The following is a 25,674-nucleotide window of genomic DNA, read 5'->3' on the forward strand; positions in this document are numbered from 1 at the left end:
GTTGACACTACAGGGAACACAGTGAAGCTTGTCAGCAGATGATTAAGTTTTATGGTTGATCTTCACACGTCTGTAGTCGAGACCAGTATCGTGTTTCTGGGAGAAACAACCCTCCCGTGGGAGAAGCTGTGCGCGCACGGGGGAGGCGCTCGGTGCGCTTCCCTCCGGGTCGGGAGAGAGGCGACTTGGAGCGCCGTGTTTCTGGGTGTGAGCTCGTCGCACGTGGCCTTCCACTAGGCACCAGGCAGAGCCTGCGCGTCCCAAGCTGCCAGGGGGTGGTGCCGTGGCCGGGGCAGGGACAGGTCCCCCGGGAGATCGCCGCTGCCACCACGGAAGTGACCACTCGGTCAGCTCGGCGAGGCTGGCCGGCTCGGCGCCAAGAGTCGAGTTCCTGCGGGACGGGGGCAAGCGGGAGTCGGTGTCCACGCGGGACTTCCTCAAACCTGCTCGGAAACGACAGCTCTGCCGGCTCCGGGGCTCAAGGTGTTTTGTTTTTTTCCCCAAAGCTACGACAGTCCCAACTTGCAGCAAAACTGAGGAAACGGAGCAGTAGGGGGAGGGAAGGAGTGGCTTCTGAGTGCCGACACCTCCACGTCCTGTCACAATTTACAGGTGCGACGACTTTGGAAAATCAGCTTACAAAAACTACGTCTGGTGCTCACGGGAGCGCCCCAAGAACTTGGGATGGGGGCGTGCTTGGCGCCCAGCACCGCGCGTTTCCTGCCGCCACCCATCCCCAGCGTCGGGCCGAAGAGGTGCGGGGCAGGGGGCGTTTGTTTACGCGTCGTTGCCGTAGTAAGCTGGGCCCGTCCCCGCCTCCCCGGGGCCGCCGCGTTTCCCGCGCCGCGCCGCTTCTCCCCTTAAAAGGACAATAGAGGCCCCGGGAGCGCGCGCGGCCCGCCGCCCTCCTCCCCTCCCCGCCCGCGACGCGCGCGCGCCCGCATGCAAATGAGCCCGATTCAAGAGAAAAAAAAAATTTTTTTTTTAAGGTCCTGGGAGCGCGCGTGCGCAGAGCGAAAGCGGAATCTACACCTTCCCGGGCCGCGGTAGCAACTGCAGAACTACAGGAGACAATCTTTCTAGACAACGCGGTGGAGGAGTCGGAGGAGGAGGGAGTGCCCGGAGGGGGCTGGCCTGCGTGCACCGCGCACCCCGGGAGCCTGAACGCGCGTGGAGAGGCTTGCCTTGCGGAGGGTGAGTGAACTCTGCCGGCTGCTCGGCTGCAGAACTGTGTCCCGAGGCTTTGATTTCAGAGTGGGATTTCCTCTCTGCGCCTCGCCCACCTCCCCTGTCCCTCCACACGCCACACACACGCACAGAGGAAGTTTTGTCTTGGAGATGGCATTGGCGGGGCGCGCCGTTTCCGTGATGGCCAGATACCCCTCCACCCCCCATCCCTGGTCCTTTTGTATACACACGTTTCGTGTGTGTGTGTGTGTGTGTGTGTTTTCTCCACCGGGGAGTGTATCTGAGGCCAAGCAAAAGTCTTGGGGTGGGGGAAGTGAGCGGAGCCTGGCAGTGACTGGGGAGTCGCGGAGTTGAGGGACCCACGTTAAAGGTGACAATGACTTTTTTTCAGCCGCAGTGTGTCCTGCAGGCGGGAAGGCCCGGGCGGAAAGGGACTTGGTGCGGGGCGGCCGGGGCCGGTGCGTCCGCGTGGGCTGGGTGGGTGGGGGCAGGCGGGCGCCGTCGCCGCACCTCGTGGTGGTGCGCTCGCCCGCGTCTCGCTAAGGGTGGGACAATAAGCGCCCCCTCCCCGACTAAGTTGCTTTCCACTTCCGAGCGGGCGGCGCGAGGGGGTTTTAACTCGGCCTTGGGGCTCCCTCGGAGCGCACGCGGCGCGGCGTTGTCTGCCCAACTCCAGAGGGATGCGGCAGCGACAATGAGCAAACACGCGGTCGCCCAGCAAACGGCCCGGCTACCACGCGCGCCCGCCGTCCCCCCGGGCCGCGCCCAGGAGCGGCCCGCGTCCGCGGTGCCCGCGCAGCCCCAAGTTGTGCCACCCATGCGTTCACCTGTGGCGTAGGTGTGGGCGCCGCGGCGTGGCGCGGCCGCTGTCTGCGCTCTTAAGATGGCCCGCAGAGCCGGGTGCAGGGAGGGACGTGGGGTGCGGGCCGGCAGCGCGCGAGGGCATTCCGGAGGGGCACGGCTTTTTGTGCCCTCCGTGACAGACCACGTGCCGCGCGGGCTGCGACCCCGGCCCCGCGCCGGGTGTCCCGCTGCCGGCCGTCGGGCGGCTGGGGCCGGCGAGGGACAATGTGATCCGCCGATGATGGCGTCTTGCCAGTTTAAAAAGCAGAGTGAAAGTCGCCAACTCTCCGCGCGTGCGGGGCGGCGATCCGGGCGTTTTTTTTCCTCAAGGACACTGCATAACTTTGGTAGGGATGGGCCCCGCCGCCGTGGCCACCCGGACCCTGCTCCGGGGTGGTGGTCCCAAGCATCTACCCCCCCCGCCCCGAGAAACGCTCCGACCCCCGATGCTGCACGTAGGCAGCGCCGGCTGGACGGAAAACAAAGGGCTTGCATGTGCCCGTGCGGGCCCCCGCGCCCAGTGCCGGCGCCAAGGCCCGTGCGGGGCGCGGCCCCCCTTTAAGTTAGGGCGAGTTTCGGGACGGCTTTTGTCCCTCAGCCCCTCGTGGGGAAACTTTGGCGGCGCGGATCGTGCGCGGTGCCATGCTGGAGCACCGGAGGCGGCGTGCTTCCCCGCCCCGGCGCGGGCGGGAGGCCCCGGGGGGAGGCGGCGGGGCCCGGCCCCCCTGCGCCCCAGTGCCGGAGCCCTGGGGGCTGCGACGGGCGCGGGGCCGGAGGGCGAAACCCGGACTTCTCGGGCCCGTTACGGCAACGGCCCGGGAGCCTGCGTCTGGGAGGTCTGTGGATTCGCCTTTGAAGTCGAACTGTTGCCATGTTTGAATTACGTCAGGGCAAAGCCATGAGGAGGAACAAGCCCCGGCAGCGCGGCGTGCGGGAGGCGCGGCCTGCGGGAGGCGCCGCGCCGGGCGGGCCAGAGGGCGGGCGCGGGGGCCCGTTGTTCCGGCGCAGGTGAGGGGGGCGGCGGCAAGGGACGCGGCTCTCCTCCCGCCGCCCTGGCCCCGCGAGCCGCCCTGCGCTGGAACTTTCCGCCCGGCCGGAGGCGTCTCGGTGACCGGCACATCCGCCGGCGAGTAGTTCTCTCCGCTGCCTGGGTGTCTTCCTTCGGCGGCGGCCGCGTGACAGGGGCCGGGGGGTTGGCTGGGCCGGGGGCGGCGGGATCCGCAGCCTGTGCGGGACCCCGAGAGCGCCAGAGAGGCGTTTGGCTGCTTTCGGGGAAACGGGCGAGCGCCTGTCCCCGCCCGCCCGGCACCCGCACATCCAGGGGACTCTGCTCCGACGCCACCCGGAAAGGCGCCGAGGGGAAGTTTCGGAGCTCCGTGAGGTGCGGCCGAGCCGAGGGAGGACCGGGGGCAGAGCGTGCGTGCCGCCGGCCCTTTGTGTGTGGACGCGTGGGAGGCGGCCGCCGAGGTAGGTTTCGGGGGGCCGGAGGGTGGTGCAGAGTTTGTGCCGGTGGCCAGGACCCCCTTCAGCTCCTTTGTTGTTGTTTTCTCGCTCTCACCTTGGGTTCCCGCAGCCATCCGTTAGGCTCTCTCCCCCGACCCCCCCTTTTTTTTCCCTTAAAAACGTGTGTGAATTTGACCTTGCCATCAAAGGTCTTATGAAAACACCTGCTTTGGAGCCTGGTTGGCCAGGCTCGAAAAGCCTGTTCACGCTGCGCGTTCGAACACGTGTGGAGGGCCCCCCATCCAGACCGAATGAAAGTGTTGAGAGTTTGTGGTGCAGTTCCGAGAGGAGCCTGAAGGCATTGCAAGTGTGTTTCTAGAGGCTGGGGAGAGGGGGTCGCTTAGCCGGAAGGTAGGGGTGCGTGCGTGTGTGTGTGTGTGTGTGTCTTGCTGGTTGCACTCTGTCTTATCTCGCGTTGACCTTGAGAGAAGCAAACATTTCGGGCAGGAAGACGACCCAGTAATGGCTCGCCCACCAACCAGTCCATCTCTTCTCCAGTTCCGGTGAACTGGGCTTGACCTTTTAGTCACCCCTCCTCGATTTTTCTTTTCCAGCCAACTTTTTTTTTTGTTTGTTTTTAAATCGGTATGTGGCCCCAGGCAGAGCTCAAAAAATTCTGCCGGTTTGACACATGGATGCTTCTTTGGAATTTGGGGTTTGTCTGCAGTCTAGACGTCCGAAAAGCAGCCCGAATCTGTTGCTGCTTTCCTCATTTCTCTAGCGTTTCTATCTTGTAGTGAGAATTTAAAACCTTGGGGGGGGTGGGGGGGGAAGAAATCCACGCAAGTGGAGACCCATTTGTTTTCTTTTTAATTGCTTTGTTTAATAAGCACATTTCTCCCACGTTTTGGTTGGGCAAATTAATATGAAGTGGCAGTTCACATTGTTACGTTTCTGAAGTGAGTGGAAGGAGCCTGTTAGAGGACTGTGAGTGTAATGACTGCAGCTTCCTTTCGGGCAGTTGTTTTCTGTGACTCAAGTCTGAAGTGCCTGCAGGACGTTTGCACACACACCGAAATGCTTGTGCCCAGTTCCTCATGCTTAGTAGCGCAGTTGGGGCTAGGACGACGGTATTGGGGCAGTTTCAATTTTAGCACACGGAGGGTCGTGCTTCTTGTTGTAGTGATCTGCGCCTTCGTGGTGAACGCATGGAGGCGAGAAAGACTCACACAGCCTTCCATTTGTGTTGCATTAGTGGAAGGTGAGAAGTTGTGCCCAGGCAGTGTTCTAGAACTTTGGTGGGAAAGCTGGCTGCAAAAGCCCCTCCGCCCCTCCCCCATCCCCCCAGTTTCCTTCTGTGCAAGTGAAACCAGGGTTTTCCCCTGCAGAGCTGCGAAAACCGAACTCAGTGGGCTCAGACGCAGGCATATTTCTGTCAGATGAATGTTTCAAAAATGACTTTACTTTGTAAAAGAAGTTTTTTCACTGGCGAAAGCTTGATGTTGGAAACCTAAACTGACCTCAGAAGGCTCTTATTTATGGCAAGTTAGTTACTTTACCGCAGAAGGTTGGTTTTTTTTTTTGTTTTTTTTTTTTTTTTTTTGTTTTTTTGTTAGAGTCATTTCCTTTCTTGTGGTGGGAGTGGAGGAGGCAGGGAACACGTGCTGCAGGTTTGCTTTTTGGGGTTCAGGGGAAAGAATGAGTGGGTTCCAAAGGTGCTCTTCCCGCGAGAGCACTTGCCATCCCCACGTGGGGATGCCAGCATTCCACAGATGGCACCCCTAGAGCTGCGGGTTTGGGGGCAGGAGGGCATCCCCCTCCCCCCGAAGACCGCCCTCAGCTCCTGGTGGTCTCTCCTTTTCGGACACCAGGATGTCCTGGGGAAAACCTAGAAAATGTCCTTGGCTTTTCTCCTGCTTTCCCTTCGGGATTAGAGGCTCTGCTGTTTCCCATACTTAGTTTTGACTGTGGTGTTTTTTTGTTTGCTTGTTTGTTTTTAGGGCTTGTTATGTTTTTACTTGCAAGGTGGTGGAGTTAGAGGGAGAGGTACAAATTACCACAGGTTCACTCCCCTAGTGGCCACAGCTGCCAAAGCTGAGCTGATCTGAGGCCAAGAGCTTCTGCCAGGTCTCCCATGCAGGTTCGGGAGCCCAAGGCCTCGAGCCATCCTCTGCTGCTTTCCCAGGTCATGAGCGTGGCACTAGATCAAAAGTAGAGCTAGCAGACAGGAGCCAGCTACCTGTGTGGGATGCCACGGGCTGGTTAGCCTTCCATGCATGGTGCTGGCCCCTGGAGGGTTTTGAAATATTTTGTTATCTTTTGGCTCTCCAGATTTTCTTCTTCTTCTTCTTCTTTTGGTAAGATTTATGTATTTCAAAGGCAGAGTGAGAGATAGAACTTGGCCTGCTGGTTCACTCCCCAAATGGCCCCAACAGCCAGGGCTGGGTCTGCATGAGTCTCACATGGGTGTGGGGGGTGGGGCAAGGCCTTTCCACTCCCCGTTTTTACTCAGTCTGTTTCCCCAATGCTGGTCCTTCCACGGTGTTTTGTTTTAATTGAATTTGCTGTTAAGGATTTTCATATTATGGAAATAATCGTGCATCTACCAGGCCCCAAAGTTTGTTTTCAGAAAGTTTCCTCTTTACACCAGAAGTGCTGAAATGTCACATGTATTTGCTGCTACTTATTGAAGTACAAACGTTGGAGTGGAGCTAACATAGTGCATTTCTACTTATGTCGCATTATAAGTTTGGTTTGGTTTGATCTGGTTAATAATGTGTGCTCTTAGGCTCCTCTGCATTTTCAGTGTACTGCTCCCTGACTTGGTTTAATCCGCTCCTCCCTCTCTGTCAGTTAAGAATTGCTTACCATTAGTCTTCTCAAGTTTAAGTCGTTGATTTGGTCCACATTTCCCGGGAATCCTGAAAGGCTGCAGACGAAGATTAGAGAAAAATGACTCCTCTTCAGCCCTAAACTAATTCCACGACGGGTACCACTCCCCTTCCCATGGCCTTATTCTCAGCCTCGTCTTGGGTCTTGGTTGCCCCACTGGCGGGGTGGTTGGCACAGTTCGCCAAGTGCTCTCGGCACCTGGAGGTCACACAGGGCTCCGTGCCTGCCCTGAAGCCACTGACTGTTGAGTGAGAAGGTGCAGTTCGTGCAGCCTTGCCTCCTAGGTGTTGTCATAAAGGCATGGAAATGTTTTGTTCAGAGAAGTAATTTGTAAGAGAAGTTCCCACGTTGAGGGGTGTGTGGAAGGGAAGCCGGGTCAGGCTGACTAGGTATTCAGAGGGTTTGTCACTCCACGAATATCAGAATTCCAAGTTGGGAGCAGCTGGTAGGCACGGACTGTATCTGGACAAAGGTTTGAATTCCCTGCCAAGAAGTTCTGATCCTATCCTGAGGTCAGTGTAGCGCCTGGGAGAGGGTGATTACTATCGGAACAAGAGGGGTTCCACCTGTCAGGATGCAGGCTGGGCAGCAGTGAAGCGGCTTTCCAGGGGGCCGAAAGAGCGGAAATCCCACGGACCTCATCTCCCAGGGGCGAGAAGGAAGAGCCCTGATGGAATTGCAAGTTTTTTGTGTACCTGTGTGGAGCATAAACCAGCTTACGTGGGTACAGGGATGAGGCTCGCTGAAGAAGTAGCCAGTTTAGAACTTGTACAAGGTAGAATGGATTGGCGATCCCTGAAATGTGAGAGGAAAGATGAAGGAAAGCCTGGTTTGCAGGAACAAATGGCAGCATGGACTGTCCTTGCGTTGGTGTCTCACAGAAGAGTTGGCACTCGGCCCTTTTAAGGAGGAGGAATCAGAGGGCCCAAGGGGGCCAGGGAAGGTGTGGACCAGTTTGGCTCTGTGCCCCACACCCCTTTCATAACTTGAAAAACTTGATTTTATTTCCTTTAGAGGCAAAGTGAGCCCTGGGAGAGTTCTCTCCCCACTGCAGTGTCCAGTTAGGCTGGGCTGAAACCAGGTCCCACCGTGTGGGAGCTGGCCCCTCCGCAGGGCTCTGCGTTGTTGGCAGGAGCCGGAGCCAGAGCCAGGCTCCCAGGGCAGGTCTAGGAGCTCAGTATCTTGTGCAGGGGTAAATGCTTGCCCCTGAATGTTTTTATCAGGCTTCAAAGTAGGACAGCGGCTAAACAGAAAGAAATATAGGCTTGTTTTATGACCATGAAATCTTCCCTGAAAAGGCCAAGTTCCCCATTTCCCACGGACCTGAGCTTGAAAGAAAACTGAAAAGTCCAGATTCCACCCTTAGTTGAATTTATTAGATGTGTCTCGGGACACAGACTGTCTGTCTCAAGGTGTAAGTCTTACCAACTTGGAGAGGCGGATTGGTAGACACTGGCATTTTCTCATCCCTGCTTTTACAGCATCCCTGGAAAGTAGAAGTGAGCTATCACCCTGATATTACAGAGGGGCAAAGAAAACTAAGAAGTGGCTTCCGGTTCATCTGTAGAGACAGTTACATCTTCTGATCCTTGTCCCTTAAAAGCAAACATTTTCTCTCTAATCTTTCAGCTTTCTTGTCCATTACAACTGCTCCTCACGTAGGATTGGTGTACCTGCTGTTGTCGAGCCAAGCCTGCCTCAGCTTGTCACTTCTCAGAGATACTGTGCGTATTGGCCCTTTTTTCCCTGTTTCCTATTGGACAAATTCAACTTTGTTCCTTGAAAGTGATTAATTTCAGAGCCTTTGATGCCAGGAAGTGGGCTGGTATCCAGAGGCAGGTGAGGGGAAATAATAATGTTTTATTGCCCCGTGGCTTCCTTGGAGCAGGGAAGAGAGACGTGTGTCATTGAATTTCAGCAACCTAGTGGCCTAGCAGCAGGAACACACAAAACACTGGGTCCCGGTGACTCTGGGAAGCGTGTTGCTGCAGTTACCCTGTTGGCTTCCTGGATCCTGGGCGTCTGTGATTACGGGGCAGCCTGCTGTTGTCTAGAGCGGTGTTGGCGGCCACAGCGACAACAGTGGCCGCTGCAAAGGATCGCAGTGGCGTTTCCACTTTGCCTCTCTTCCTGTCTGGTCCTCCTGCGTGTAGGAAGGGGGCCTCTAGAATGCTCCTCCTTAGCTTCAGAGTTGTCTCTGGTTGCTTGGCTCCTTTTGTCTTGTTCGGGGCCTCCTCCGCATTTTTGAAGTCTGCCTCTTTGCAGTTCCCTTCCAGTTCTGCTCTGCTTCCACTCTGATTTCACCCCAGGATGGTGTGCATTTCCGGGGTGTGTCTCCCCGGCTGTGTCTCCTGGAGCAAATTTATGGAAACATGAGGCTTTTTCGGAACCCTCTTGTATAAAGGGAAGGTGTGTGGTAGTGACCCAGGTTTGGGAGCGGGATGCTTTTAGTTAAAGGGGAAAAACGGCTGGGGGGGCGGGTGAAGTGAAAGTAAGCTTCCTTGGGCTCAGGCTCGCTCTCTGCATGGGCAAAACCATTTACTATTTTTATAAACCTATTTTTAAAAAGTTTATACATTTAAGATCTCATTTTAAAAACATGTCTCGTGGGACTGTGCTGAGAAGCGGCTCTGAAGCTTCCCTGCGTCACGGACCAGGGTGTCCTGAGTAGGGTCCCGGCGCTGCACGCGGCACAGCCAGACTTGCAAGGCTCTGGTTACCAAGACGCCGTAGCTTGATTGCTCGCCGTCCAGTGAAATTCCTGGGCAGTGTAGGTCACTGCAATATTGTGAGGCTTTCTTTTAAAATCAGTTGATTTTTTTTTTTTTTTTTTTTTAACGTGGTCGGAAACTAGAGGGTTTTGGTCTATTGAAAACTAAGAGTATTTCTGTTTAGAAGGTGATTTTCCTAATTGATGCCTTGTGAAATTTCAGTTCCCAAAATGGCAATGGACAGCTTACCTGGGTAACTTGTGATTTACCACTCTCCTTACTTATCTCTGTTCTTCAGCCTGTTGCACCCAGTGACATTTTTAAGTTTCCAAAAACCTGTTTTTAACTGTTAGGGAAATTAAAAAAAAAAAAAAGTTGAAGAAGTTAGAGGAAGGAGCCTTTTACAATTGGGAAACGTCTTTTTGGTGCAACTGTGGCCTTCCACACTTCATACCAGTGGGCCTAATGGTGGTTCATTTCTCTGTTTACATAGACATTAAACTGATGAGCTTATAGAATTTAAAAAGCAAATCGAGGCTTCCTCTTTGCCTAGTTCCTTAATTAAAAAGGGCGCACATTTGCATTTCATATTCTTCGTGCTGTTTCCTAGTTGGAGCTTAAACTTCTCAAGTGTGTAGAGTTCAGATTCGTAAGAGGTCATCTGTAACCTTAACTTGTTTATAGGAAAGCTTTTCTCACTGGTTGAGAACACACTGATTGTGCTCCATGATCTTAACTTAATGTACGGTCAGACGTGAAAGGATGTGCGGGCCTGGCCTTGGCTTCCCCATCTCCTTAGGTTAGATTAGTGGGGCCCTTTTGTGTCTGCCCACTGGTTACCTCATCCTTTTCTTGACCCATCAACACCAAAGTTACGGTCGACAGCAAGGCGATCATTGGGTTGAGGGCAAACTCAAAGAAGGAACCCTCAACAAGTGAGCCAAAACAGAACTTGAGAATTAATTGTTGCATTTTTGAAAACTTGACCTTCTACTTTTTGGATCTGTGTGTATTTTGTTTGTATAGTTAATTCTCTTACCATTTTTGCTGGTTTAACTTTGACAGCTTGATAAAGTCGAGAGGAGCTGTGATTTCAACATGGTTGATTCATTTGTGACCGTTAAAGTGTGTGGGTATCAGGCTGGCAGTCACCAAAGGACTGATTTCGGGGAAAGTGCTGTGCACAGGGCACGGGGACAGCGTGTCTGGAGGCCGGAGCAACTCGTGGGTGCTGTCCTGGCTGCCGAGGTCACAGCTTGTTGAGATGGTAATTCACATATCCACAGTGCACTCCTCCCGCGTCTCCACAGGCTGTCAGGTGGCATCGCCACCACATCATTTTAGAGGACAGTTTCTAGAAGGTATCTGAAGTCCTTCTGACTTCTGCCTGTCTCCAAGCTTCTCTTTCTTCTGCATAACCTGAGGGGTGAGAGGGTCTGCACTTTGCTGATTGTTCCTCAGTGAGGAAGCAGATGGCATTTTATAGTGGAAAAAACCACACCCCCCGAACAAAAACCGCCCAACCAGGTGGTCTAATGATGCGGTGCTCAGGAGAGGCCGGGCAGAAGCCGCAGCTTTGAGGGGCAGCGCTGCTCCAACTCTCACAAGTGTGCTGCACAAAGTGCATGGGAAATGAAATCCAAAGATATCATTTTGGTGCAAAAAATCGCGGAACAGTGCACAAATGTAAATCTAGGAAAGACCCTCAACCTGCTGGGGCTCTCCCGTCTCCACTTTAACACCAGGTGTGCCCAGCACCCATCTCCTCCTCACACATGCAGGGGGTTGGGCTTCAGAGGCCGTTTTGCTCCTGGTTTTCCTTCTTGTTGGCTTTTTGTGCTGTGTCTTTTGAAGATTTAATTTTTTTTGGAAATCAGAGTTACAGATAGAGAGGCAGAACTGGACCGGGAGTGGAACAGCCAGTCCACTTCCAGCTCAGCTCCCAGCTGAAGTTCCTGGGACTGCAGCAGCAGTTGGCCCTGGTGCTCGGGCCCCTGCTCCCACGTGGAGATGCTCTTGGCGTGGGGCAGCTCAGCTGCAGCTTTTGTGGCCATTTGTAGAGCGAACCAGCGGATCAAAAGTATTCTCTCCCTCTGCTGTAACCCTGCCTTTCAAGTAAATTCACCTTCAATAAAGTCGGAGCTGTTGGACGCCCACATAGAGGGTGGTTGCATTGATGAACCTGTAGGTTTAGTGAAGATACTGGCAGTTCATCTCAGGGGTCTCCACATTGAAAATGGTTAAACTCTTAACTGTGGCTGCACTGAGTTGCTGTAAACAAAGCCCAGGATGAAAGCCCTGCGGATTGGCTGCTGATTCCCAGGTGCCCCTCCAGCGCAGGGAGAGGCGCACACAGTCCTTAATAGGTTTCTGGTGTCATCATGCCTTATGCAGTTGCTGTGTTCCTGCTGCGCTGTGTCAGGGCAGGTAACTTCCTGCTCCTGAAGTCTGCTCCCTCCGGGGATGAGAACAAGGTCACAGCTCCGCAGGGAAGGACCGGCTGACCCGAGACAGCAGCCTGCTGTCCCTGACGGCCCAGAGTATTCCTCAAAGGCGCAGTGGAATGTCTTGCCAGGGGCTGGTCAGATGTGTGAGGTCTCCACCAACAGAAAAGCATTGACGGCCCGCCTGACTGCAGTAGCCGTGGGTTCCCGAGAAGCCTCTGTGTGGCGGCAGCCGCATGGTCATTGGCACACACCCAGGCTCCTTGGGTGAGGCCAGCTCGGCTCGGCTCGGCAATGCCTAAGGGGTGTGCTGGGGAGGGGTGGCGGGCAGAGATAGGGATCTGTTGTAATAGGATTTGGTCTGGTTATTAATGGAAGGGACTGGTCATTTTGCTGTGCTTCCTTTGGCCTTGCGGAGCAGGGGGCTACGCTTCTTGGAGCCCCCATGCGCTCTGACCTGGATGTGAGGGTGCTTGGAGCAGAGCCATGGACGGGAGCGCCCTGTGCCGGTTTGCCTTGAACCGGGACGAGACTCTTGGTATTTTTGTTTCTGTAATCCTGTCATTGGATGTTGTTTATCCCACGGCAACGTGTGGCTGTTTTCTTTTCAATGATCACATGAGTTTGTTAGACCGAAGGAAAGCAGTCCGTCTCCTAGGCAGCCCTAGACACGCGCTCGGCATCCTCCCGTGGAGTGCTTGTCCGTTTTGTCCCTCTCAGGAGGGTCGCGTCCATAGCCATTTAACTGCAGTGATCAAGTAGTCAGACTTCTCTTATGGCCACCCCTGCTCCCCAGCATCCTTAACCAGCACACACTTAAGAACCCTTGATTCCCCTTTAAAAAGGGAAGCCTTTGGGTTGGGGGTGTCTTTGGCCCGAAGGTTAAGATTTCCCTTTGTATTGCCAGCCTCCCCTTTGCAGAACTCTGGGTTTCCAATCCTGGCTCTTTCTCCACTTCTTGCTTCTTGTCCCTGCCACCCACGTGGGGGACCTGGGTTGAGAGCCATTGCAGCAAACCAGCAGGTAGGGGAATGGGCTCTCTCGCTTTCTGCCCCTCATATAAGTAAAAATGGCTAGAATTTTGAAAGGGATGCTTTGGTTTTAGCTAATTACTTGCTATTGAAAATCTTCAAATGTTTTCTGTTTTTAAAAACATTGTTTACATGCTGGCACCGTGGCGTGGTAGGTTAGAGCTGCTCCTGAGGTGCCAGGCACCGGTTCAAGTGTGGCTGCTGCACTGGAGTCTGGCTCTCTGTGAATGTGCCCGGGAAAGCAGCAGAGGGCCCACGTGCCTGGCTCTAGGCCTCAGGATTGGGATCTGCCCAGTTCCATCTTGGCCATCTGGGAAGTGAACCACTGCTCTTTCTGTCTGTCTCTCTCTGTAACTGCCTTTCAAGTATGTGTGTGTGTATTTGGAAAGTTGGAGTTGCTGAGAGAGATTTTACTGAGAGACCACTGGGTCTCCAAATGGTTAGCACTGGGTAAAGCCAGGAACTTTTTCCAGTTTTCCTACCTAGATGATGGGAGTGTATTGTCTCAGACCATCTTCTGCTGCTTTCCGGTTCTATTAGCAGGGAGCTGGATCAGAAGTGGAGCTGCTGGAACACAAACTGGCATGCATACGGAATGCTGGCATTGGTGCTCAGTGGCTTTATGCATTAATTATACCGCAGTGCCAGCCTCCCAGTATTTTCTTCAATATTTTGCTATAAAACCTGTTAGTACCTCAGTTTCCTTTCGATTCACTCCTCAGATGGCAACAGGGCTTGGCCAGGCCAAGCCAGGATATAGGAACTACATCCAGGTGTCCCTTAGGAGTAGCAGGGGCCCAAGCTTTGGTGTCATTTTCTGCTGCCTTCCCTGGGCACACTGGCAGGGACCTGGATTCGAAGCAGAGTCGCTGGGATTCTGAGCAGCTGGACGCTGTGTGGCTTGCTGGCATTGTCAGTGCTGACTTAGCCGCACACCACAGTGCCAGCCTCAGTATCAATGGAAAGGGGTGGAATTCTGGGATTGTGAGCTCCTTACCATAGGCACGAAGGTCAGCACTTGTGTAATTTTCTCTTGCTGACTTTGTGTGTGTGATGCTTTTGTGAAAAATGCAGTATTGGATCCTGACACGTACACCTCCACAAACTTGTCCATTGGGTTGCTTCTGGCTGTTGCCGAGCAGGAAAATGTATCTCACTGTGTTTCCTGGGTGTATGTATCCCAGTGTTACTGCTGTCAGGTACAGAATGTTGCAGAAGGGAACTGGCCCAACAGTTGAGGGCTCAGCTGTGGGTACACAGGCAGCTCGGGCGCATTCTTCAGCTGTCTTGATTGGTTTATGAAAATACTGTTTTTAAAATCTTTAACTCTGGGTTTTCATGAAATTTCATCCTCCTTTGATCAGTTTCGATTCAGGAATGAGCTTGACAACACTTCCCCATTTTTCACATGAGAAAGCCCCTCTGATTTTCCCGTAGGGCTGGGTGGTGTGGGTTGGTAGGTGCTGAGCTGCCTGTGTGCTTACCGTCCACGAGTGATCGTGGGAAATGCTAGAACTTCCCCAGAGGGGAATCACCTCTTGCAAAGACGCAAAATGAAGAGGTGTGCCTTACCTTCAACTTGAGGATTCGACCTGAATGATGTCACCCTTTTACAGGGTCCTAGGGAGATGGTGTAGCATTTGCTTAAGAACTTTAAGAAGTGCTCTCTGTCCTGGTTGTTGGGCACAGCAGGTAGAACGCCCTTGGGACACCCACTTCCTGTGCCCACATGCCTGGCCTTGAATCCTTGATGGGTTCCTGGTTCTGTCTTTCTGCATCTGTGCATCCTGGGAGGCAGCAGATGGCAGCAGCTCACGTGCTTGGGTTGCTGCCATCCACGGGGAGACCCTCGTGGAGTGACGAGCTCTGTGGCTTTGCTCTGACCTGGCCCCAGCTGCCTGTGGGCCTTCCAAGGGTGAGCCAGCCAACAAGAGATCCTTGCTGCCTCTCTCTCACCTTTCAAATAAAAATGAAAATAGGTAGTAATACTTTTTTTTTTTTAAAGGAACTCTCCTTCCTCATTTTCAGAATGAGTGTCTGCTAGGAGGGAGGAGGGAGTGGGGGCTTCCCTAAATAGATGGACTGTTGTGGGTGTCACACACTTAGCCTGGCGATGCCAGGAGTAGAGCTTAGTCCTGGCGCTGCTCCCCAGAGCCCTACTATGTGACCCTGGCCGGGTGGGGAAGGGGTGGCGCCAAGGAAACCTGCCTTGGTGTCTTGCTAGAGCACTCAATGGAGCCGTGTCAATTCCCTACAGACCTGACCGCCAGAAGAAGACGAGAAGATGTTTGGTTTTCACAAGCCAAAGATGTACCGGAGTATAGAGGGCTGCTGTATTTGCAGAGCCAAGTCCTCCAGTTCTCGCTTCACTGACAGTAAACGCTACGAGAAGGACTTCCAGAGCTGTTTTGGGTAAGATCATTTGATGTTTGTCCCCTTCTCAGAAAGAAGGGAAAAAAAGAATCACCTGCGAGCCAGGCAGGTGGAGCAAGGGCGAGAGGCAGAGGCTCCGGTGGCCGGACAGTGCTGACTCTGCTGTCCGGTTGGTCGTGAAGGCCCCTAAGGTTGTAGCTGGACACACCCTTGGTTGCTAGCCTCAGGATGTAGACACAAGTCTTTATGTACGTTTGTAAGTATGACCTTTGTCCTCAAGGAAGCAATCCCCCGATAGACTGTCTTCCTTGGTTGTTTTTTTGTTTTGTTTTGTTGAAAGATTTATTTTTTTTTATTGGAAAGTCAGATTTACAAAGAGAAGGAGAGACAGAAAGGAAGATATTCCATCTGCTGATTCACTCCCCAAATGGCTGCAACAGCCAGAGCTGAGCTGATCCAAAGCCAGGAGCCAGGAGCTTCTTCTGGGTCTCCCTCATTGGTCTAGGGTCCCGAAGGCTTTTGGCTGTCCCTGACTGCTTTCCCAGGCCACAAGCAGGGAGCTGAATGGAAAGCAGGGGCCGCTGGGATATGAACTGGCACCATATGGAATCCCAGCGCGTGCAAGGCAAGGACTTTAGCCACTGGGCTGCTGCAGTGGGTCCCATATTTGAAATTTTGGAATAGTTTTGAAACTGACCTGCTGGGCAAGATAGAGTCCTGCCATTGAGCTTCCCAGGGGTCGTTCGCTTCTGTTTTATAATTTTATGCTTAGTTTATCTTTTGATGGAAATCTAAAGAAATTATTTTTTTCCTAACAGATATTTGTATAAAATGTCTACTGTGGAACCACTTCTTGTGTTAGAAGATAATTCTGCCACTTTTTCCTAGCTAGACATTGTTGATTGTTACTTATGAATCCTGGACTGTAGTTTTTATGGTTTGTTTGTTTGTTTGTTTTTTGAGGTTGTTTTAAACTGTTTTAAATTATATTTTGGTGTCTTCATTTCCAGCCTTACATATAATGAATATTGTCAATATTTAATTAAATTGACTTCCTGCTTTTGTTTATAATGAAACTAGAATTTAATGGCACAATATTTTACTTAAAGGGTGGTGTTTTGTTGCTTATGAAATATTACACGTTTCAAGGAAAATGAGTTGAAACTCTTTAAGTTTTACTGCTTGACTTTAAGCGAGGAAACTGGGGAACACAGGACTGGTTTTTCGCTCTGGAAGTTGAGTTTGTTTCTGAGCTTGACGACAGAGTTGGTGTTGATCCGGGAGGGTCAGGCCTTGAGACACGTGCCCGGGGAGTCGTCTGGGGTGGACACTGACCAGGGCGGCTCCGTGTCTCCCCAGGTTGCACGAGACGCGTTCCGGCGACATCTGTAACGCCTGTGTCCTGCTTGTGAAGAGGTGGAAGAAGCTGCCGGCAGGATCCAAAAAAAACTGGAACCACGTTAGTACAGCTTGCTTCTTGCTCACTGATAGAATCAGCATTAGCTTTCTCCTGATTTAGGAAGCTGTGCGTTAGAGATAAGTGGAAGTCAGAAACTACGCATGCTTGCTCCGGTGTAATATTTTTTCCTGAGGAAGATCAAAATTGTGAAGTTTTATTTTTTCAGTGTAGGAGTAAAAAGCCACGCATAGGAGAAAGGAACGAGTGAGTGGGTGGTGACAAGTAGCACCCTGGCTGAGGCCGGCTGCAGGGCCTGGCCCATCTTCTGTGTTGACTTCAGCCTAAAATTGAAAAACAAAAGTGGCCCCTTCAACCGCGTGTGACGAAAGTGAACTCGGGACTGGACGTGATGTGAGCCGCGTGGCAGCGGGCACCAATGCCAGCTGGGGGTGGCTGGGCGGCTGTCGGCCCACCCAGGTCTGACCGCTGTCATTTTCTCCATCTGCATTTTTTCAGCGGATCCTCGCTGCATCCGCTTCAGAGGTGGATGAAAGCCCCAGTGTAGATCCACCATATTCTTTTTTGATACCACGTGCATGGTGGATCTCTGGACATTGTGCCCTTGCAGCGCCCAGGCGGGAGTGGGTCAGAGCCACAGGGGCGCGCCGCTGTGGCTTTTGAGGTGGTGCTAATCTGCACTGCTCTCTTCCCAGGTGGTTGATGCCAGGGCGGGACCCAGTCTGAAGACGACCTTGAAGCCAAAGAAAGTGAAGGCGCTGTCTGGAAACAGGATCAAGAGCAACCAGATCAGCAAGCTGCAGAAGGAGTTTAAACGTCACAGTAAGCTGGATACTTGGAGCTGCAGAACTTTTTCTTTCTCTCTTTTATTTATTTGAAAGACACAGTGGCAGGAAGCAAAGATCTCTCTCTCTGTCTCAATGTCTGTGAGTGTGGCAGCATATGGGACACGTTGGTCATTTACCCCTTAGATTTCTGATTTTGTTTTGAAAAGAGCCTTGGAAGGCAGTCTGTGGGTTGGCACTCCAGTTTTGATATTCGACTTGCTCACTGGCCGTGGCTTCAGCTTGTGCAGACCACTCGATTCTTTATTCACGTCTTTATTTCCTAGAAGTTCATCTGCAGCTTTTTTACTTGATTTTTAGACGAGATCTGTCTAGAGGGCCAGCGTTGTGGCATTGCCTGTCTAGCTTCTGCCTGCATCTTTTTGTTGTTGTTGTTATTGCTTTATTTTTATTGGAGAGGCAGATTGACAGAAGGAAAGACAGAAAGATCTTCCATCCATTGTTTCACTCTCCAGGTGGCCACAGTGCCTGGAGCTGAGCCCGTTCAAAGCCGGGAGCTTCTTCTGGGTCTTCCACCTGGGTGCAGGGTCCCAAGGCTTTGATCTATCCTCTAGTGTTTTCCCAGGCCACAAGCAGGGAGCTGGAAGGGAGGTGGAGCAGCAGGGACTTACTGGCCCCCATATGGGATCCTGGCTCGTGCAAGGCAAAGACTTTGGCCACTAGGCTGCAGTGCTGGCCCCTCTGCTTGTTTCTTTTGAAGAGAAGATTGATTATTTTGAAAGGCAGCTTAACAGAGGGAGAGACAGAGATGTTAATCCTTGCATCTGCTAGTTCACTCCCCAAATGGCCGCAACAGCCAGAGCTGAGGCAGTCCAAAGCCAGGAGCTTCTTCAGGATCTCACACATGGGTATCCAGGACCCAAATACTTGGGCTGTTGTACCCTCCCAGGAGCGTTAGCAGGGTGCCAGCTGTCATTGCAGCCGCCTCTTTGATATGAAGTGTAGCCTTGACCTTTCCAAGCAGCACCCCCGGGCCGACCCTTCTTTCCTTCAGGAAGTCTCGTCCGCTTTTCATTCTGTCTGTTTTTATTAAAAAAGAGTATCTGTATTCGGAAAACCAAAATTGGGCCTGTTGTGGTAGCCTAGTGGCTAAAGTCCTTGCTTTGCATGTGTCGGGATCCTATATGGGTGCCAGTTCGTGTCCCAGCTGTTCCACTTCCCATTCAGCTCCCTGCTTTTGGCCTGGGAAAGTCATTGAGAATGGGCCAAAACCTTGGGACCCTGTACCCTCATGGGAGACCCAGAAGAAGCTCCTGGCTCCTGGTTTCAGACAGGCTCGGCTCTGGACGTTGTGGCCACTTGGGGAATGAACTAGCGGATGGAAGATCTTTGTTTCTCCTTCTCTTTGTAAATCTGCCTTTCCAATAAAAAAAGAGAAAGCAAGCCAGAATTACCCAGAGAGTTAGAGAGGGTTCCCCATCTGGTTTACTCGCACACGGCCACAATGGCCTGAGACTGGAGCCACGCTGAAGCTAGGAGCTTCCTCTCAATCTCCATGTGGGTAACAGGTCCAGGGGCCTGGGCCGTTTTCACTGCTTTGCCAGGGTCATTAGCAGGGAGCTGGGCAGGAAGTGGAGTGTTAAACCAGAGCCCTGCGGGATGCTGGCGTTCTAGGCTGTGGCTTAACCTATTGTGCCACAGTGTTGGTCCCTAAAGGTGTTTTTATTTTTTTGTTCTATTTATTTATTTATTTTTTCAATTAACTTTCACTGATTTGAAAGGATGGGAGAGAGACAGAGACTGATCTTTTGTCCTGGTTGACTTGCCACAGCAGCCAGTGCTGGGTTAGGTTGAATCCTGGAGTTTGGAACTTAATACAGGTTTCTCCAAGGACCCGACTGGCTGCCTTCCGGGATGCAAAGTAGCAGGAAATTAGAATCTGAACCGGATCTGGACCCCAGCCCACCTGGGAAGTGGGCATCCCAAGCGACATGGCAACTGCCCTAACAGATGTCTGCCCCCTTGAGATGTGTGGTGAGCGTTTGGGAAGCAGCGATTCTTTGTTTGGCTGTACTTCGCTCTTCCCTGAGTTGCCTGGCGGTGGAGGGTGCTCGGTGTGCGTTGGTTCTTCCAGTGGCAGGTGCTGTGTGATGCCAGCACCTGTGTGCCGCCATGCTCAGACATTTGAATCTTCCTGCCTCACCTCGCAGGCGGTCTCCTGGCTGCTGGGAAGGCCTTTTACCTGGAGCTTGCTTGGAATTTCAGTTGCAGGTCTTACCCGACAAAGATGTGACCAGACATCATTTGACAGTCTGGTGAAAAAAAAAAAAAACATGCTTACGAAACAAACAAATTCTTAGGCAGATGGTAATTATTCCTTTTTCAAAAACATTTCTTTATTTGAGAAGCAGAAAGAGACCTTCCTTCTACTGGTTCACTCCTCAGTGGCCACAGTGGCCAGGGCTGAGTTAGGCTGAAAGCAGGGGGCGTCTCCTGGGTGTCGGGACCGTGAGCACTCCTCCACGGTCTTCCCAGACAGCACAGTTGGAAGGTGGGTTGGAAGCAAGAGTCGCCAGTGCTTGAGCCACTTGGTGCCAAGGGCGGAAAAGCAGGAGGGCAGGCCAGGTCTCAGGTGGTTGGCAGGAACCTCAGCGCTTGAGCCGTAGCTGGTGCCGGAGGAGGGGCCAGCATGGCCTGCAGGGTCCCCTTTGTTTTGTATGAAGTTGACACTATTAAAATAATGGAAATAAATGAAGATTATGAAGACAGTAAGGGTGCTTCCCTTGTTTTAGGTGACCAATTTTCCGGAAATTTTTGTTGATCCAAAATACTTGTGAGCTTCTTTTGAAAGCCTTGGTCTGCTAATCTGTTGGAAGATGGGTCTACGTACCTGTGAGAGGGGCTCAGTCCCGCCCTCTGGGGACGCTGCTGTCCCTGTGACCCAGGTGACTCAGCTGTCCAGTCTTAGCTCGGTGACACCCACAGAACATTGTTTTCCACTGGCGGGTTCCCAGGAATGTCCTGAGGGTCCCGCCATCACAGGAGGCTTGGCTCTGGGTCAGGGTGTGTCACTTTCCCCTCCAAGGTCAAGTGGCCTTTGTCTGGACTGCTTCCCAGGTGTCTTCCCCTTGGCTCTTCAGCTTCCGGGGCTTCATGTGGGGTGCCTGGGCCTGGATAGCTCGGGTTTGCTCAGCCTCTTGACTCGCATCCTTGCCACGTCCGGCTGCGTCGCCAGCTTCCCTGCGCCCTCTCGTGTGTTCTTCCAGAGTCGTTCCTGTTCCCCAACAGTGGTCTCTGTCCTGCTGCTGAGTAGGCTTGTGGAGTTTCCTGTTGCTTGTTCCTTTGGGAATTCGGCTTGTTTTTACTGACTCCCCCTTTGCTTGCTGGAGCTGTGTTTGTGTTGGTTCCTATAGATCCTACCCTTGTCTCGCCTGCTTTTCTGTAAGATGCGATTCTGTGGGTACCTGGACGTGCCGTGGTCTCGGCGTGGGACTCTCAGTCTTAACTGCAGCTCAGGGTTGTCGTTGGTTCTTCCTGGACGCTGTGCAGCAGGGTTGGGATCTGCTGCCCCTGTCTGCCTGGTGGTTAGGCCTGTTTCTGGTTGGGGAGGCAGTCCTGGCTCTCGGTCCTGGTGAGAGTTCTTCCAGGACCGCCTCCTTGGAGGTGCCTGAGGGGCCAGCTCAGCTCACAGGCTGGGCCGGAGTGGCCACAGTTTATTCTTTGGTGTTTGCCCAAGGCAGCGAGGTTATTGTCTGATGAAAGTTGCGTGTCTTGCTAGGCTGCCCTTTGGCTAAGGGGAAAGCTGACTTTCCCTCCCTCCCTGTCTCTCTCCATTCCCTCCTGGGCACGTTGGGGCTTCTGTGTGTCACCTTCACGGGGGCAGAAAACAAGCCAAGGAGACCGTACACCTGCCCGTGTCACAGGTCCTGGTGGCCTTCAACCTTCGGGAATGGCAGAGGACGCTCTGTCTTGTCAGTCCAAATCCTCCTTTTTTTATTTTTATTTTTTTAACGGTTTATTTTTATTTGAAAGGCAGATTTACAGAGAGGGAGAGACAGAGAGGAAGCTTCTATCTGCTGATTCACTCCTGACCTCAGCTGAGCAGGCGCTTCCGCTGCTCTCCCAGCCCTTAGCAGGGAGCTGGATCAGGAGTGGGGCAGCTGGGACTCGGGCCCATGTGGGATGCTGGCACTGCAGGGGCAGCCCAATCTACTATGCCATGGTGCCAGCCCTTTCAGTTCTTAATAGAAGTTTAGAACAAACATCTTCAAATATCAGCAGTGAGCAAAAGATACATTCCATTTTGCTTTTTCTTTGTTTTACCAGTTTGTTGATTGTCTTCTGTTGAAGGTTAGATTATGTCCCCCAACTTAAGGCATTGTGACATGAAAGTGATAACCATTAAGTAGAACCTACATTTCCAGCTTTCTGAATTGCACGTTTTTTTGGGCTAGTGACTCCAAGCTGCTGGTCAACCCTGTGGTGGTGCCCGTCGGCCCTGTGGTGGTGCCCGTCGGCCCTGCAATGATGTGCAGCAGCTTAGCTGCATAGCCTGTGTTTTCAGAAAGATTATTTATTTTTATTTGGAAGGAAGAGTGGCTGACTTCCTGAATGGCCGCACCTGTTGGAGCTGGGCCAGGCTGGAGTCCTGGTCCAGGGGCTCGGTCCTGGTTTCCCACACGGGTGGCAGGGACCCAGGGGCCGTCTGCCGCCAGCTTCTCTGGCACCTCAGCAGGGAGCTGGATTGGAAGAGCACGGGCGGGCATGGGGACTGGTATCGTCGGTACTCCAGTAAGGGGTGTCGCCGGCCTTGGCATGGGATCCTAACCCTACAGTGCCACGTTGCCAGCCTCCGCACAGGGCATGCTCGCCTTTGGCTGCCTTCGTTGCGATTGAAGGTCCAGTGTGAGCTGAGGAATGCCCGCGTGGCCATTTCATGTAACAGGGTTGATGCTTTGTCTTTCTCGTAGATTCTGATGCCCACAGTACCACATCGAGTGCCTCTCCGGCTCAGTCTCCGTGTTACAGCAACCAGTCGGACGACGGCTCGGACACGGAGATGGCTTCGGGCTCCAACAGGACACCGGTGTTTTCCTTTCTGGATCTCACATACTGGAAGAGGTAAGAGCCCGTGCCCTGGTCAGCTGGCCGGCGTGATGGCAGGCCACCCTGTCGCACGGAGCAGTTGTGTCATGGTCCGGAAGTGGCTGGGAGAGCGGGAGAGGGATGTTGGCCATTGGAACCGCAAACATCTAAGATCCCCATTTTCTTTAGTGCAGTAGACCTCATATTTTGATAGTTTTCCAACTGTAAGAAGATGGAAGTGCTATGAAGATTTTTTTTTTAGGATTTATTTATTATTGAAAGTTCAGATTTATAGAGAGGAGAGACAGAAAAATTTTTCCGTCCGCTGCCTCACTCCCCAATTGGCTCCAACGGCCTGAATTGAGCCGATCTGAAGCCTGTAGCCTCTTCCGGGTCTCCCACATGGGTGCAGGGTCCCAAGGCTTTGGGCCATCCTCGACTGCTTTTCTAGGCCACAAGTAGGGAAGTGGAAACAGTAAAGAAATTCTAAAGGTGTGAGTAGAAACCAACGGGATAGGAAGTGATAAGGAGTGGAGAGTCGGTGAAGTAAAAACCTGACCCAGAAAAAATGGAAATGTGAAGTTGAACCGCAGGTGGAAGTGGGTGTGTTGCGGAGGGTAGTCCACCCTGCCTTTCTCCAAGAACGGTGAAGAACCGGAAGAGTCCCATAGTGCATGAACTGACTCGGTGGTAAACACTCTTCACCAAGACGTGCCAGGCCCAGAGAGGCACGCCCAGACCACGTGTTAGAGAGAACATAGCTCCCAGGCGTTCGTGCCAACCTGCTACCCAGACGGTCGGCCCCGAGGAGCGAAGGTCTGTTCTCGGGATGTCGTGTGGAACTGTGACGCTTGATGGTGACCAGAAAACCACAACAGGTCATCAGTTGTCATCAAATGAACCTGCCTTCCTGTGAGATCCTGAGCAGATCCGAGCAGTCCAGGGCTGGCTGTGTTCACAGTGTGGCAGGGAGTGAGCCCCGAGGACAGGCCCTGCACGCCACAGCGCAGGGCGGAGACGGCCACAGGAGATGGCCGCGTGCCCGCAGACAGCACACGGAGCGGAACACACCTTCACACAGCGCTGGCCACGTTAACAGCACGCAGTGGTGACGGTCAGGCCCTTGAGGGAGAGAGATTGAAAAAATGTGAAATTGATGGATGATCTCTCCCCACTGCCTTTAAATATTGATTGATTGATTGATTTGAAAGGCAGCGTTGAGAACTTCCGTTCCGTGATGCACTCCCCAGTGGCCACAGTGACTGTAGCTGGTCCAAGCTGGAGTTTGGAGCTTCTGGGTCCCCCACATGGGTGGCAGGGACCAAGCAGTTAGGCCACCCCCACCCCACCCACTGCTTCTCCACGTGCGTCACCAGGGAGGGACCGAGACAGGCAGATGGGACGGAGGCGTGCACACAGCAGCCATGTGGGAACCACAGTGGTGTAACTTTGCAAGCTCTAGGATATAAACTGCTGAGAAGAGCCATGGCCAAGGTGTCTGCTTTCGGGTGACAAAGACCTAGCTACCTGTGAGCTAAGGAGAAGCTGGACGTGTGAAGCCATAGTGATCAGTACGGTGTGATTTGGGCTATAAATTGGAGTACACCAGTGGAGTGGGGACCAGTGGGGAGACATGGTTGTGCAGGGAATGCCGTTAGGGTGTCGGCAGCTACGGGGCTCCTCGCGTGGAGGCATGGTGCTTGGGTCCCACACACAGTCAGCAGTAACGGTCGCTGCAATGCTGAAAATGGCTTGGGCTGGAAATGATTTCTTAGGACAAAGCAGAGATGAGACCGAGGCTGGTTCCGTCCAGTACCCCAGCTGGGTCACTCCAGGACCTCGGCCTGCTGGGTCAGCCTGTGGACAGGGGGCTGGTTACTGGGGGAGAAAATGGTTCATGCTTGAACAGTGTAACAAGATGTCTGCTGTGTCTCCAGCTTACGTCTCCCCCCCCCACGCACACACACACACACACACACACACACACACACTCACTCACTCTGAGGAGCATCCCCCATCCCTGCCTGACCGGGGCCGGTAGGGGACCCTCTGGTCACGCAGGGCGCGGCTGCAGCAAGGAAGAGACGCTGTGCGCCCACGGTGCCTTACGCATGTGTCTGTTCTGTTTCTCTCGTCCCTCCAGACAGAAGATCTGCTGTGGGATCATCTACAAAGGGCGCTTCGGGGAGGTGCTCATTGACACACACCTCTTCAAGCCCTGCTGCAACAGCAAGAAGGCGGCCGCCGAGCCGCCCGCGCCCCAGGGCCCCGAGCCGCTGCCCATGGCCACTCAGGAGTGGTGACCGCCGCCCTCGACCACCCAGTGACAAACTGATCCCCCCCTCCTTCTACTCGGACACCTGCTATTCTGCCAAAAGACGGTCTCTAGGCTAGTTTTGGATGGGTTGTTTGCTCCCCCGGCCCCCACATCCTGAAGTCACTGTTGGCTTCTTGTAGAGCGAGAATCCGTGTACATACTATTTAAGATGCTGAGTATCATAGGAAAGCTGGATGCTGCTGTAAAGTGCTCTTTGGCATCTTATTTTGTTTTTGTTTTTTTTTTAATCCCCTTCTAATGAATGGAATTAGGGGAATTTCAGGGGACAGAGATGGGATCTGTTGTATGATAAAATGTCTGTAGTGTGTAGTCTTTCTGAGAAGCAGTGGTTGGAGCAGTTTTGGGGCTTGCCGGCACTCCTTGTCTTCCTGACAGGCCGCCGGCCATCCTGGGACCAGCCCCAGCATGGGGCTGCTGAGGTCTGGCCAGGTTCTGAGGGTTCAAACCCGTACTACTGACGACGAAACAGGACAGACAGCTGCTGGGTGTGCGTCCAGGGAAGGGGACGGTCATTCCCCTTGGGGGGCGGAGATCCCCAGCCTGTGTGTGTGGTGCCCCGTGTCACTCCCCGTTAGTTGCTATTGGATGCGGATTTGAATCCATGTGAGGTTGCATGGCAGCTGCTGGGCCACGGGCCTGGCCCCGTTCCTCGACCCTCCGGGACCGTGCTGTCTGTGTGAGCTGGCGCTTGGTGCCGGGCTTTGGGCTTCTTTGGCTAGGTTTAGGGTAAAAACGCCTTGCTCTGTGCTAAGAGGATCTGCATTGGGCCAGACTCCCTGCTCTCAAGGTCTCCTAACTTTGAGCCCCTCTAAGACTCTAGTTGGGAGCCCCACTCGAGGGTTCTCATTGTGTCTGGTCTGCAAGTTCAGGGGGAAGTTACGGCACCCGAAAGCCCCGGAGCAGTGGTCTTACCCTGGAGGGAGTCCGCCCGCTTTCCTTGCTACCCAGGGCGTCCATTCTTTTTGTAAAACTGGATTGAGCCCGCTGGCTAGCGCAGTTGAGGAGTGAGCTGCCCTGCACCGCGCAGGTGGGCTTGCTTTGTGGTGGGAGAAGCAGCCCGCCAGCCCATCCAGGTGCACGGCTCTGGGGGGACCACAGGCGTGCAGCCTCCAGCCTGAGTTACT

The 25,674-nt window shown here is 53.3% G+C and overlaps 1 protein-coding gene across 1 annotated transcript; it reads left to right on the forward strand.

Moving 5' to 3' along the window:
• The first annotated feature begins 895 nt into the window (after nt 1-895).
• On the forward strand, nt 896-25,276 carry SINHCAF (SIN3-HDAC complex associated factor). Its single transcript, XM_058655962.1, has 6 exons — nt 896-1,194; nt 14,810-14,964; nt 16,285-16,384; nt 17,038-17,164; nt 22,098-22,248; nt 24,356-25,276. The coding sequence occupies exons 2-6, from the start codon at nt 14,837-14,839 to the stop codon at nt 24,513-24,515; spliced, it is 666 nt and encodes a 221-aa protein (XP_058511945.1). The 5' UTR covers nt 896-1,194; nt 14,810-14,836; the 3' UTR covers nt 24,516-25,276.
• The last annotated feature ends 398 nt before the right edge of the window (nt 25,277-25,674 follow it).

Source organism: Ochotona princeps, chromosome 27, assembly GCF_030435755.1.
Source record: "Ochotona princeps isolate mOchPri1 chromosome 27, mOchPri1.hap1, whole genome shotgun sequence".
NCBI classification, from domain to species: domain Eukaryota; kingdom Metazoa; phylum Chordata; class Mammalia; order Lagomorpha; family Ochotonidae; genus Ochotona; species Ochotona princeps.

Bases quoted from the DNA above. Each gene is read 5' to 3' on its own strand.
- SINHCAF (XM_058655962.1), top strand. From the start codon at position 14,837: ATGTTTGGTTTTCACAAGCCAAAGATGTACCGGAGTATAGAGGGCTGC. The intron at 14,965-16,284 runs GTAAGATCATTT...GTGTCTCCCCAG, and splicing joins GACTTCCAGAGCTGTTTTGG to GTTGCACGAGACGCGTTCCG. The intron at 17,165-22,097 runs GTAAGCTGGATA...TCTTTCTCGTAG, and splicing joins GAAGGAGTTTAAACGTCACA to ATTCTGATGCCCACAGTACC.